The 14,244-nt window shown below is 35.4% G+C and overlaps 1 protein-coding gene across 2 annotated transcripts in view; it reads left to right on the top strand.

Annotated features, from left to right (window-relative positions):
* The window catches only part of LOC137634291 (reticulophagy regulator 3), a 107,531-nt gene extending 96,956 nt beyond the window's left edge, over positions 1-10,575 (top strand). For both annotated transcript variants that reach the window (XM_068366620.1, XM_068366621.1), the window contains 3 exons: positions 1,631-1,826; positions 8,391-8,642; positions 8,966-10,575. In XM_068366620.1, the coding sequence (XP_068222721.1) occupies positions 1,631-1,826; positions 8,391-8,642; positions 8,966-9,507 (990 nt within the window). In that variant the 3' untranslated portion in view covers positions 9,508-10,575. The remainder of the gene's footprint in view (positions 1-1,630; positions 1,827-8,390; positions 8,643-8,965) is intronic.
* Positions 10,576-14,244: the final 3,669 nt, after the last annotated feature.

Here is a 14,244-nt window from a genome sequence, read left to right as displayed (position 1 = left end):
TATATATATATATATATATATGTGTGTGTGTGTGTGTGTTTGAAATTATTATAAGCTCTACATATAGTCCGTATTTTCCAGCAGGGTTTGAATAGGTAAGCTGTTTGGTCTCTAGAAAGAATAAAATGAATAATGACGGGAAAGGGTTAAGTAGGTAGATTGAATGCTTATTAGATAAGAATTTAATGTGTATTGTGAACAGAATGTATTGACAATAGAAATTAATAATATGCATTTGTTTTGAATATTGAAACCGCAAATATGGAAGCCAGTAGTAAACTATAAATGAACCATTGATTTAGGTGCCAAGAATCAAGTCATGAACACATCTGAAGAACATGTCTCAAGAGATATGTAAAAGTATGGGATGGAAATGTATTTGTGCGTTCTTAACAATAGAATAAAAAAAAAAATATGAAAAGTTTATTTGTCACGTCAAAATTGGGACTATGAGTTGTTGTGAAACAAGGATATACAGAGGGTAATTGTGGAAGGAGACATTTTTTAAATCTCTGTCAAAGAGGAGTGTAAATAAACATACATCAAAGATTTATATGGTTGGGTTGGTTGATGCAATGGCCAAGGTAAAGACCCTCATCAGAAATAAAGTGCAACTGAAAACTTATTAAGCCCCTAATTATATGATGGGGACATCTATCTTGTTTTATTATGATTATTTTCTGCAATAGAATTGACTAATGTTATGGGACTCATTTAGGTTATTCATATTATTTTAGCGTATTCATGGTCTACAATGTGTCATTAATATTGCATTAGTATTTTTATATTTTTCTTTACTCACATTTAAGAATAAATACTTTTTTTTGAACTCAGATATTAGAGGTATGCGACTCAGTGGGCTCACTAAACTGATTTATGGCAAACAGTATTGGTTTAATATACTGCATGGTTATTTGTTGATAAATTCTGTACATTGATGATTACAGTGCTGTACAGTAAATAGAATGAAAATAATTAAGTATTATTAAGTACATTAGTAAAAAAAAAGAAGAACGTTTATCATGGTAATGTGTTGGCATCTGAAACCGTTGGCTGATGTGTGGCTGTTTATTGCAAGGTCAATGGGTTCTCCTTAGCTATCACCTAAGGAGAGGAGGTACCAGGTAGGACAGATGACAGCTTCTATTGGTGGTAGAGAGGCTTCTCATCAGTCATTCTGGTAGCTTACACCTCACATCCACAGCCAATTCTTAAATTAATTTATTTTTCATTCATTCTTATTTTTTAAATATACAGCATTAATATTATTGTGGTTTGCATCTCTGTCTTGATGTCGCTTTTATCGTGTTTTAGGGTTCTGAATTATAACTTGTAGCAAGGCCAAAATTATTTGTTCGGTTTCATATTTTGATATGCATTTTATTTTCCCTTCGCAATTTAAGATGAATGACGATTTTGAAAGGAAACTTTCCAGGTTACATGGGAGTTTGTCGGAATTATAGTTTTATTAGTGATAATTCATTGCTGAAGTAAGATCATGTTTTGTTTAAAAGTTTGTTTTCATGCCACAGATAATCATCTTCTTTGAGGCAGCTTATATATTCATAGATTTGTATTGCAATTTGCAATTTATTTTAAATCATGTGGTAACACCTCTTTTTGTTTTCAGTTCTGCGCCATCTTGTCTACAGTGCTGAGCGTCTTTGCAGTCATGGGTCACCTGGTGCCCGGAGTTGTGCTTCTTTATGTCCTACTCATGCTATTTATGACAGGACCAGGAATAGTTTTACACGTCCTGCCTGACACTTTCTTCGAGAAGATTGCTAGAATTAGGGCTGCCCTGAGAGGAGAGGACTCTCAGATGGGTTGGTATATTTTGTTTTTTGCATATTCATCTCTTATTGTATAATATATAGTGTTAAAAAGCATGATGTTGTGCCACAGATACAGTAACTTTTCTTTCATATAAAGACATTCTGAGCAGAGAATCACTTGTAATTTAAATGTTTTGTTAAGTACAGTCAATATATATATTTTTTTATATTTCCTCTAAAGGACTGAAGGACATTCTAACCATTGTTACTTGTACTTGATTAAAGGTATAAAGGCAAAGGACAGGACAATATTTTAGAGATCAGTCATAAATGCATAAGGTCATCATCTAAGCCCCCTCTCGACCCAAACTTAGACCAAGGGTCAGACAGGGGCTGCTGATGACCTAGTAGGTAGATCTGTAGGGTCCCGAACTTAGACTCTCATCCATAGCTTACAAAGACGATGATGATGTTAACACCAATAAAAACTTTTTAGGGTTGCAAGCAGGGCTCAATCTCCTTATCCTTGAATGATGAGTCGAGAGACGATATTCATTAGGCTGCCATTTAGCCATTTTCTTTTAAAGCAAACTTATACTGTACTGAATAGAATTCTTATACAGTATGTGAAAAGATTAGAATGAAATAACAAATTAATAAAAATAGATTAAGAAAGAAAATTGGAAGTATTACCTAGGTTTGGCAGCAGTATGAGGGCATTAGAAATCTTGTGCTGCACACTACTTGAGGAAAGAGTTGATCAATGACCACAGTTATTACTGAATCAATTGCATCACCCAGATGGAGATCAACTAAGAGACTGGAGTCCATATGGATAATACTCTTGTGCGATGGAGGAAGCAGCAGCCACAGGCAGGCCATAAACTGGTCGAGGTAAAGGCATAAGAGTTGACTCGCAAGGCAGTCATTGACTGCAGGTGAACTGTTACTCCATGATGTAACTTGGATAAGTTGGAAGAGCTAATGCCTTATAAGTCAGACATAGTTCAGGTTGACAGCCATAAAACCATGAGAGGGTAAGGCAGGTGGCTCATTACCAGTAATGGCAAGTAGCATCTTAGCTGGAAGTGGATTCTGAAAACTCATTACTGGCCATAGGTTTAGGAGGAGACAACTTACAGTGTCATTATACGACGAGATGCGACACCGAAGTTACTAGTGGTGGCTTGAAGAAACCAATGAACAAAGAATTGCTGGAGGCATTGTCTAGGACTCATGACAATCTCCACTAATGGCATTTCTAGGGAAAAAGCAAACCTTACTTCTCTCAAGTAAATTTTCTTTTGCAAACACTGAATTGCAGTGTCACTCTGTTACATTTAAAACTTTCTCCAAGGATAAACTCCTGCTAAGCTTAAAATAGTGGCTACTATCCTAATATCATGAGCTTTTACTCTTAATTTTTGTTAGATATGATTTATCCAACTCCTTATGAGCACCTATAGACAGGTCGGAGCCAGGCAAAAACTGCCCTTTTTTGGGGTCAAGGTTTTCTAAACTGATTCTGGTACTTTGAACCATGCAGATTCAAATAAGCTTTTGGGCCATCTGAAATTTTGCCCGAAATCCAAGATGGTGGCCAAAATCCAAAATGGCTGCCAAAAATCACAAAATATTTTTTCACGGCGTTGGGTTTAGCTATCAAGATGTTTTTTCTCCCAGAATAGCTATTTTTAGGCAGAGGAATATGACCCTCTGGTTTAAATTCCGAAAAAAATTTATTTATCCTGGCGAAATCCAAGATGGCCGCCGGAGTCGGCCCACCAACTTACGGATTGCAATAACTCCAGTTCTAGATGGGCTATGACAATAATATTGGTCTCTTCCCCTAGGTTTTCAGGGGCAAGGAATCCGAATTTGTCATCATTTTGAACCACAGGCTACTCCATCATGGTTATAATGCATGTTGATGGATGCAAAGCGACACCGGTGACACCTACAAGACTACCAATGTTACCAAATGTGAATGAAACTGCATTCACACTTGATTCCACAAATATTAAAAACAAATTTGTAAAGAACAGGTGTATTTCTAACATAATCATACAATGATTGTATCTGATATAGATGGTGTGAAATCCACCCATCAGTGGTATGATTTTGTCATACCTATCTTGCTGAAGCCAAGAAATGATCAACATTTTACTGTTGATAGCTTCATCTGCATGTGCAAAAATGTAATCTACTTGCAGGTCATCAGCTATTTGCAGGATCATATCCATATACCACTTGATTACATTGTCACTTGGAGATAGGGGGACAACAGGGAGGTACTCCAGCTTGCACTTGCTAGTTTCGCACTTCGTGACATTCTTCATAAATGAAGTCCAAGATCCAACTGGTCCCAGCGGTTCTTTGTCAACATCAGGAAGACACTGGTCCATGTAGGTATCTCCGACAGCACTTACTAATACCCAGGCTATGTTGCGTTGAAGAGAGTCATCTATCAGCTTTGAATCTTTGTAATCATCAGTGAAGTCTGGAAATGATGGAGGTGGTGTCTTATTCTTCTTAGGGATCTTGAAGGATCCATAGTCTGGTGGCTCGTTGTCCTGGATATCTTGCTCATGCTCCTTTCTTGGAACTGTAGACCCCGCTGAGGGATGACCATCATGTCTGGCTTGGAAGATTGTCCCTGTTGTGTGATGTGTAGTGTGTGCTCCGGTAAGAGTTTGCTGCTTGCCGTCTGAATTATCGAAGGTGACATGAACACTGTGGCCGCTAATAAAACCGGGAGGGAGCATCTTCTTATGTTGCATGGTAACTGACTTTGCCCAATTGCTATTCAACTGGCGCACATCAGAGTATGAGATTTCAACCCCGCAGCGATGAAGAAGTGTCGTGGCTTCCTTGCTGCCTGTTATCCGATGAACAGTTAGACTCAGTGCAGTTCCAATAGGCAAACGCTCAGAGGTTACCACCTTCTCCCAACTCTGGCTGATAGCTGAAATTTTTTCTGCTTCTGCTTTGCTTGGAGAGCAGGCATAACCATTAGCATCGACGGATCTCCGTGGGTTTATTGACCAACTGATGGCGTTGTATAGACATTGTAGGGGTCTATAACTATCTAGAAGACTATATAACTCTTCTGCATCAAAAGGCCACTTGATTGTCTGTCTTTGGGTAATCTTTCGTAGAATAAGTCTTGCAAATGCTTTGGTCAAATCCATCTCTCGTAGACCATGGCCCTGAATGGTAGCCGCAGTGTACGCAACAGGATTCACTTCACTGGAGTGCACCAGTAGCCGTTTGCCTATCTTGTGGAAAGAGGCTGACTCACCATGCTTCTCATTTAATCTTTTTTTCAGTGAGTAGGTCTTTGAGATAGGTGGGTCCGAAAGTCCTTCGTCTTCACCCATTTCCTTGATGTCATTTATCAACTCTGACAGCAGGTATGCATCATGATTTTCAAGGACATTTCTGGTGAATAGGCGGAAGAACTGATCCATAATGCATGTTCTCAGTGTTTCCTGTTTCTCAGCATCCAGTGAAAGTGACTTCGCGTCATGACCGTACATATAGGTAAAGCTTCGGTAACATCGCTTATGATAGTAGAGGTCCTGTGCAAAGACGTCACATGATGTTCCACCAAGAAGGATCTTCAATCTGACAGCAGCTTCGTGGTGTTTATTGGTAGAATCCTCGATCCATTTCTCCATTGCCTGCTGGAGATTGGTGAAAGCGTTATCTTCACAACACCTTCCAAGTCCACCTTCATTAAAAGCATTTTCATCAGCGACCGATGCTTCATTGCAAACAAAGCAGACCTTCTTTTGCAGTGATCCCCGCCGAGCTCTGTATGGCTGAGGCGCAGGTTGGCTAGTGATGATTCTGAACCTGATTCTTCTGCAGACCCTGATTGCTGAAGTTGGCGTGACTGACTTTCTAGACGGCCCAATCTATTTCGAAAGTTGATACGACAATTGTCATGAATTATGAACTCATGTTTCTCTAAATGTAGCCTAAGTGTCGCTAATCTAAATTCTGAATACGGGAACTGTGAGGACAAAGCTAACCTGCTGTCAATACAAGCCCACCTCTCTGCTAATCCTTTCAGTGACTCAAGTGCAGCTAGTCCAATCTTGGCCATGTCTTCATTATCATTGACCAGTTTGTTGCAGAGACTACAAAGTCCTCTACTTGGCCCTTTGCTTAGAAATGGAGTGGCTGCCATTTTGTTATCCTTTCCACGGTTTCAATGAATCTGAAATAAACTTCTGGTTAGTTTCATAAGAATGATACAGATGGTATGCAATTTCTTCAAACTTTCATGAAGAGAAAATTCATGAGAGTGTGAAGTAATTGCTTGTGTCATAAATTAGTGTTTATGAGACATTATTATGGACATTCAGACCCTTTAACATGACAATAAACCTTAAATGATTGAAATTAAGTAGTGCACAGTGTAAAGATATTCACAAAATCACAGTGATTAGGAAATAACCGATAATGCATATCGGCCTATGCAGCTATAGTGAATTTTCACCGTGACAGAGTAGCCTATGGTTCAAAGTGATGACAGATTTGAATTCCTTGCCCCTGAAAACCTAGGGATTGAGACCAATATTATTGTCATAGCCCATCTAGAACTGGAGTTATAGCAATCCGTAAGTTGGTGGGCCGACTCCGTTGGTCATCTTTGATTTCGCCAGGATAAATAATTTTTTTCGGAATTTATACTAGAGGGTCATATTCCTCTGCCTAAAATTAGCTATTCTGGGAGAAAAAAACATCTTGATAGCTAAACCCAACGCCGTGAAAAAATATTTTGTGATTTTTGGCGGCCATTTTGGATTTTGGCCGCCATCTTGTATTTCGGGCAAAATTTCAGATGGCCCAAAAGCTTATTTGAATCAGCATGGTTCAGAGTACCAGAATCAGTTTAGAAAACCTTGACCCCAAAAAAGGGCAGTTTTTGCCTGGCTCCGACCTGTCTACTATGATTAATAAGATTTTATCTAAAGAAAGAGAGCATTTTTTAAAGAGGTCTTTTAGGTTGCCATATTATTATTATTATTACTAGCCAAGCTACAACCCTAGTTGAAAAAGCAAGATGCTATAAGCTCAAGGGCTCCAACAGGGAAAAATAGCCCAGTGAGGAAAGGAAATAAGGAAATAAATAAATGATGAGAATAAATTAACAATATATCATTCTAAAAACAGTAACAGCGTTAAAACAGATATGTCCTATATAAACTATTAATAACGTCAAAAACAGATATGTCATATATAAACAATAAAAAGACTCATGTCAGCCTGGTCAACATAAAAATATGCTCCAACTTTGAACTTTTGAAGTTCTACTGATTCAACTGCCCGATTAGGAAGATCATTCCACAACTTGGTAACAGCTGGAATAAAACTTCTAGAATACTGTGTAGTATTGAGCCTCATGATGGAGAAGGCCTGGCTATTAGAATTAACTGCCTGCCTAGTATTACGAACAGGATAGAATTGTTCAGGGAGATCTGAATGTAAAGGATGGTCATAGTTATGAAAAATCTTATGCAACATGCATAATGAACTAATTGAACGACGGTGCCAAAGATTGATATCTAGATCAGGAATAAGAAATTTAATAGACCGTAAGTTTCTGCCATAAATCAGATTTATAACTAGTCTCCAACTTTGTTAAGACTTTTCTAAATAAAATTTTAATCCTGTACCTTGGAAAAGGGACATCGTGTCACTGCCATCTTCAAAAAAGTTGTTGAAATAACAAATGCCATAAAGGCATTGCAGATTTATTATTATTCTAAGACGAGCTCCAAAAGAACAAACCAAGAAATAATTTTTTGTAACTAAGAGGGAGTACTGGTCAAAACAAAAAGGGAAGAGATTATCGAATCACTTTAAGATTAAAGATGTGATAAAACTGAAATTCTGGAAATTGGAAGTTAGCAATTGAAGAAAACAAACACGTTTACAGATATTAATATATCTGTAACAAAAAATATACTGGGAATATACGTTCCCATTGGAGTTGAGAACAAAAGTGATCAATAGAAATGTAGAAAGATGATGTGCAGTAAAAGTTGGGGAGTACAAAGAAAGATATGGATGCAGGAGCTATTTGAAGGGGTGTAGACTTGGTCAAGGTGCACAACAGTGTGACAAGAACAGTGTACGTCACCCTGCTGGATATATAAGGTAGTTGCAGCTGTTTTAAATATTTTTTTTTTCTTTATTATTAATCTGGATATCATCACACAATGAATAAAGGCAACTTATGCTTAATAGCTTAATGTGTTGTAGTAAACATGAAAGTATGAAGAACTGCTGCTAGTATTACTTTCCTGGAAATCAGTTTGTTAATCTCTCAAAAGTGAGGGAGGAGCGTAGATGGTGCCAATAGGGAGGACAGCGATTGTGCCCTGTAGATTTTCTGAATCTTTTCTAATGAAGGTTTTGAGAGAATGGGATTTCACGACATTATTATTTTGTAGTTTTACCAGACCACTGATCAAAACTTTGTTATAATGATGGAGGAAAAATTAGTTGGATTTTTATTTTATTTTAGCCATTTAAGTCAGGAATCTAATGGAATGCTAAGAAAGGCTCTTGTGATTGATGGCAATGTTGGATGTGTTCCAGATACCTCTAATATATCTATGGATAGTGACATCAATGAATTTCTACCCGAGCTAAGATCTGCTGAAGCACAGGCTGCCCTGGATGTTCCTTTAATGAGTCAAGATCCTCCTGAGGTTGAACAAATGGTTGAGGAAGCCTATCTTCAGGAAGAAGAGATGGCGAGCACCACAAGGAAGAGGCGTAAGGGAGGTAAGAATGATGAAGGTGAATCCTTAGCAGCCGAAGATCTTTCTCTTCCTCTTCAGAGTGCAGGTCTGTTACTAAAATGTCTAATTTTCTCGTCTTATTCCTCACTGTTACAAAAATTTAGTTGGAAGTTTCACACATCTTTTATAAATTTTATAGAAAATACACATGCTTTTTTATAATAATGGTTCAGTACTGTACTATAATGTGCTGTATATTTTTTGTCATTAAAAATGTTAGTGCATATGCATTCATTGAGATAAAACATGGATTGCCATTAGTAAGTTTACAAAGAATATATACAATAAATGGGAAATTAAATACATCCCAACTATTTTTGTTTCTCTTTTTTGATGTTATATTGCTAACAGGAGATTTACACGTTGCAGATGGGACTACTTTCTTCGCAAGTGGTCTTCCTGACGATTTTCCATCTTACGATAATGAAAGTGTAGAACTAGATGGACCTGATATTGAAATACCAGAGGTCTCTGAAATTCCCCCATTAGCATCTCACAGCAGACAGGGAAGTGATCATTATCAAATGAAATTTGTGTCTTCTCATTTTGGGGACACCAGCGAGGAAGAAGATGACTTCACAGAAGGCCTTACTTTTGAGGCACGTAGTGAAGTGAGACCAGAAATCCGACAACCACAGACTTCCATTCCAGAGGAAGTTAATCCTTTAGGGCAGTTGTTAATGAGTAGTATGATTGCTCAAAATGCAGGCAATGTATTGTCAGTTCTTGGACAAAACCTTGTAACATCTGTGATAGGACAAAGTAGTCAGTCTGAATCAGTAAGCATTCAGCAGCAGCCCAGACAACAGCCTTCCTCTTCAGCTAGAATGACAAGGTCATATGACCAGCAACAGTCTGTCACTGATTTGGAGGAAGATTTCGAACTCATTTCTGATGAAGAGTTTCAGTGATAATGCACATAAAAAAGTCCTTTTGGTGGGCATCTTCTGCTACAGTGGTGAAAAATTATTAGTGTTCAGTAACGTTTTCTTATTAGATCAGTACTGTAATTGTGATGTTTGTTTAGAAAATGTTTGTAAAGAAACTACATTCGTGATAAGCTACTTATACATTTTTTTATGTGAAAGCTTTAAATGCCTTAAAGATAATGGAGCACCATGATAATTGATTGATGGTGTACAAACAAGTGCTGAGTATATTGCACTAAATACTGTTTTTTTTCCTTCTATCCATCATAATGGGTTTGCATCTTGAAAGAGAAAATATGGGTGTCCTCATTTTGGGTGCAAATATATTAGTATTTTCTTTTTGCATCCAGTAGTCTACCTATTTATTTATTTATTTTTATTATAATATTATGTTAAAAACGAAACATAATTGGTATTTCGTTAATAAATAATTTGCATTGTATGTCAGAGTGGATGTACTTGAAATCAATATTATTGTGGATAGTAGTCACAACCAAGTTTAAACAGAATCTTTGTAGACAAATAAACAAACTTAGCCTACTTTGCTAGCATTCCTTTGATTAATTCAGTATTCATTTTGTACTGTATTGGTAAAGAAATTTTTGTATTTCTGTTCTGTATACAGTAGTACTGTAGTTCATATCAGCTGTATTAGTAAAGTCCTATCCATTTGATCATATACTGGTAACTTGGTTTAAGGAAGACAGATTATAGTGAGAAATGTGTTGCTATAAATATCACTTGCGTAATTTTGCTGTATAATGAAACGATCGTTATGAAATCCTAAATAACCAGGGGTAAAACATATTTATTGCATATTTGTAAAGATTGATTACTGGATTCTAATTAATTCTTCATTGTCAGGCTTTTCCTGTAATTAGGCTAGTTGTTGAAGAATTCTTTTGACCTCTGCATAGTACAGTTTCTGACAGATTTCCATATTTAAGTATTCATTTATGCTATTCAATCTAGATTTTCTTGGCCTTTCTACTTACTTTTCCCTTACTATTTCCATATCTTATGCTTAAATTGTACTTCCAGTTGCTCATCTCACTTTTTTATAGTATGAATTCTATTTTCATTCTGGTGATACTCAAGATATGTAAAGATTATGTTTCTGAAAACTTCAATTTGAATCATTAGCAGGGTTGATCAGATGATGAAAGTAATGGTGTGTTGCTAATTATATTGTGCAAAGAAATTTAAATCTAATTAGTTCAAAATTGAAAATTAGTGTATATAAATTCGCAGGGAAAACAAACATGTTAATGTCATAATTTTTTGTCAGGTGAAAAGACTAAGCTCTAATCCTAGTTGGATACCAAAGAAACTGTTGTTAATTGTCATATCAGATCACTCGCTAAACAAAACCTGCGAGTTACGGGTTACATTTGTTTTTCTCCGATCACTCTCAACGTAGGAAAAACATTTGGTTCACCAATCTGCACGAGAACGCTTTTAGAGATAATGCGAGTTCCCTCATGGATCACTGATATGCTAAAATGAGATCATACTGTATAACATCAACCCGACTTGATTTCTGTAACATTCCGACACCTTAACCCTTTTACCCCCAGGCTATTTGGAAATTTCCAATCCTTAACCCCCAGGGGGTTATTTTTTTCCCAGCACATTTTTTTTAAATTGCTCTAACAGCCTTAATTTTTGTCATAGAGAGGTCAGGTTGGTCTCATTCTCTTGGAAAATGCCTGAATTTTCTCAAACAATTATCAAAAATATGCACAAAAAAAATTTTTATAGCATTTTTTTGCAAGGACCTACTGGTACATCCATGGGGGTAAAGGGATGGCTTTTGTGAAACGTACCAGTACGTCCTTTGGGGGTAAAAGGGTTAACATACAAATGAGGCAAAAAATTACACAAGGTCTTGTAGCTGTTGAGAAAAGATTTTTAAATTAATAGATCTTTGGTTAAGGGAGTGAAACTAAACAACAACATGATTTAAGAAATAAACATAATTCTAGCAACTCTTTCATAAGTATTCAGTATATGATCAAGCCATTAAAAATCTTGCATATAAAAGAAAGGGAATTTTAATGTTAACACTTTACTTCATTAGAAATCAAGGGTTAATGGAATTTGCAGCCAACTATAATGATATAGGTAATTCAACAACTAAATTACAACCAAAAGTTTATTTAGGCCAAAATACAACTAGCATACCACCATACTTTATGCTAGTCCAGTTCACTGATTGCTAATAGTAGCCTCGAGGTCATTAATCTTTGGTACTGTAGTTTGGTTGCCTTCAGAATATAGAATGTTTGTCTTACTACGGAATTTAAAATTAGTGTCTTGAGTAACAGCCTACCATTTATAATATACAGTAGTAGTTTTGCTATTATGAACTCTTCCTATGCTATCAAGATTCTTAGAATTTTTTTTTTTTTTCACATAAGCAGTTAGAGAACCTTTCATGAGCATAAGTACTATTTTTAGTATTTAATATAGTTAAAAAAGTATTTGGATGTATAGAAATACAGTACAGTATATCAAAAACTAATTAGTCCCTTCTTGGAAAAACATTCTGGTACTGTAAGAGTCCCAGACACTTAAAGATTACTATATTTTTATTATATTTTAGTAGATTGGTAAAACATGTAAATCTCCCATGGAATAAAGAAGAGATTGGGACATCCCCGTTATGGCTTTTAAGGTAATTGTTACATTGTAGCCTTGGTTCCTAACTGCACTAAACATGATCATTATTGTGAATTATGTTAATTATTTTAGTATCAGTACCAACCATGGAATATTTAACTTGTCAAATAAGTTAAATCTAATTTTTGGACTACTCTTCATCATAATTCTCCTTTGGCTATCGTCATAAAGCAAAATTCTTTCCATATTTATCATAAAATTATATATATTGGGAAGAAGTATTAAGGAATTATTTTTTTGTTTGTAGGATATGGGTTTTAGTGTACATTTAAAGTTGCTATATATTTCTTATATATTTTTCTGTTGTACTTTTCAGCAACATGAGGAAAAAAATAATAGTGTAATTCCCTGTTCTTTGCCTCAGTCACAGATGCTATTTATAGTAAGGTATATAACAGAGGATACATTACCCGCATATAAGATTTTACAGTTTTTATTACTGTATTATCATTTAATTAGCCTGTATTAGTATAGCCTAAGAAAGAAGAGACAAAGAAACCTTTGTTTTATAGATTCTTTCAACTCATTTCTGTTATAACAATACAGAATCTTCTAGTTCTTGAGGGCACAACCTAAAGAATTCTTTATTGGTATAGATTTGCTCAAAGAAATTACCTTGTCTCCTGCCTTAATATTACTGTATTATTACGAGTAGATCTGGCTAAATTATTTATTGATAATGAAAATTTAATTCTAAGGTTTCATGGGATCCCAAACCTCGTGTGGCAGATGAAATTAGACATTTTTTTTACTGGTGAATTCCTTTTGCATGGTATATTGCTGGTTATAGCCTCATTTTGGAACGACGATTGCTTCTTACTGTGTCCATGATACATTCAACAAGGAATAACAGTGAAAATAAAAAACCAGGAAGGGAAAACAGCTGAAAATGTTCTATGGTCAATTATCATTGGAATATCAAGGGTTTCAACTCCAATCATAAAATTTGTTGAGGGGTTGCAAATTATCAAATGTTCTAATGTATTAATTAAAGACAAATCTTTGTCTAACCCAGTTAGAACTATTTTGTTGATAAAAAGGTATTGAAATTAACTAATTTGGATGTTTCCATTTATTGTACTTTGTACAGGTTTTATTTGGAAATTTTTATAAGTCATCTTCAGTAATTATAGTTTGATTTTGTGTATTCTATGAACCTCCCGATACTGTACTTCCCTTAGGAAGATTGATTTTACCGAGACTATAAGTGATATTTTGTTGTAAAGCATTTTGTCAATTACCCATGGCCATAAAGTAGAGGAAATCTATTCTTGTACAATTATCAATTTTTGTAATTTTAAAAATTAAATACATACATTATTAACAATGTCAGATAGCTTAGGTTAGGATACAATACATGGTAATTTATCTTGTTTTCAATAGACATTGTAATGACCAGGTACATTATGTCATGGAGTCTAGTCACCCTTCTATAAAATTGGCTTAAACGTGTCCTTAAGAGGAAATTACAGCAATGTTTCACACATTTATATACAAACATTTAAGAACATAAAATTTTTAAGGAGAAATTCTTCTCTTCTTTTGAACATTCTGCTTGCACTTGTTTTAGACTGGAAATTAAACATTTAACTTTTACCTAGTTAAAGAATTAAATATTTAGAATACTTGGATCTGATTACTCTCTCAATTGGGTCTGTATCATTTATCTAGAGAAGTTTTTATGATTACATTGATTTATAAACGATGTGCATCAATGTTGTATTTTCAATACTTATAATTCTTAAAATATATTTTAGGATTTCTGGTGAGTTACACCCTCAGCATCCAACTGAAAGCTAATATTTATATTGTAAATATTGCCGAGATAAAAAATAAAAAAAGTATTTGATAAATGTACTATAATCTTCAGAAACCATGAACTGTGGAGGATATATTTATCACCCACAAAAATAAATAAAATACTCAGCAGGAGCATTGGTTCCTTGTACATGTGTGACACTGATTCTGTAAGCAGTGTTGCAGATACAGACCTTGAAAGAAGGCATTAAGATTTTTACTTTTTTATACATGTCAGTA

The sequence above is a fragment of the Palaemon carinicauda genome, chromosome 44 (assembly GCF_036898095.1).
Source record: "Palaemon carinicauda isolate YSFRI2023 chromosome 44, ASM3689809v2, whole genome shotgun sequence".
In the NCBI taxonomy this organism is placed as follows: domain Eukaryota; kingdom Metazoa; phylum Arthropoda; class Malacostraca; order Decapoda; family Palaemonidae; genus Palaemon; species Palaemon carinicauda.
This window is presented reverse-complemented; position numbering and strand designations above follow the sequence as displayed.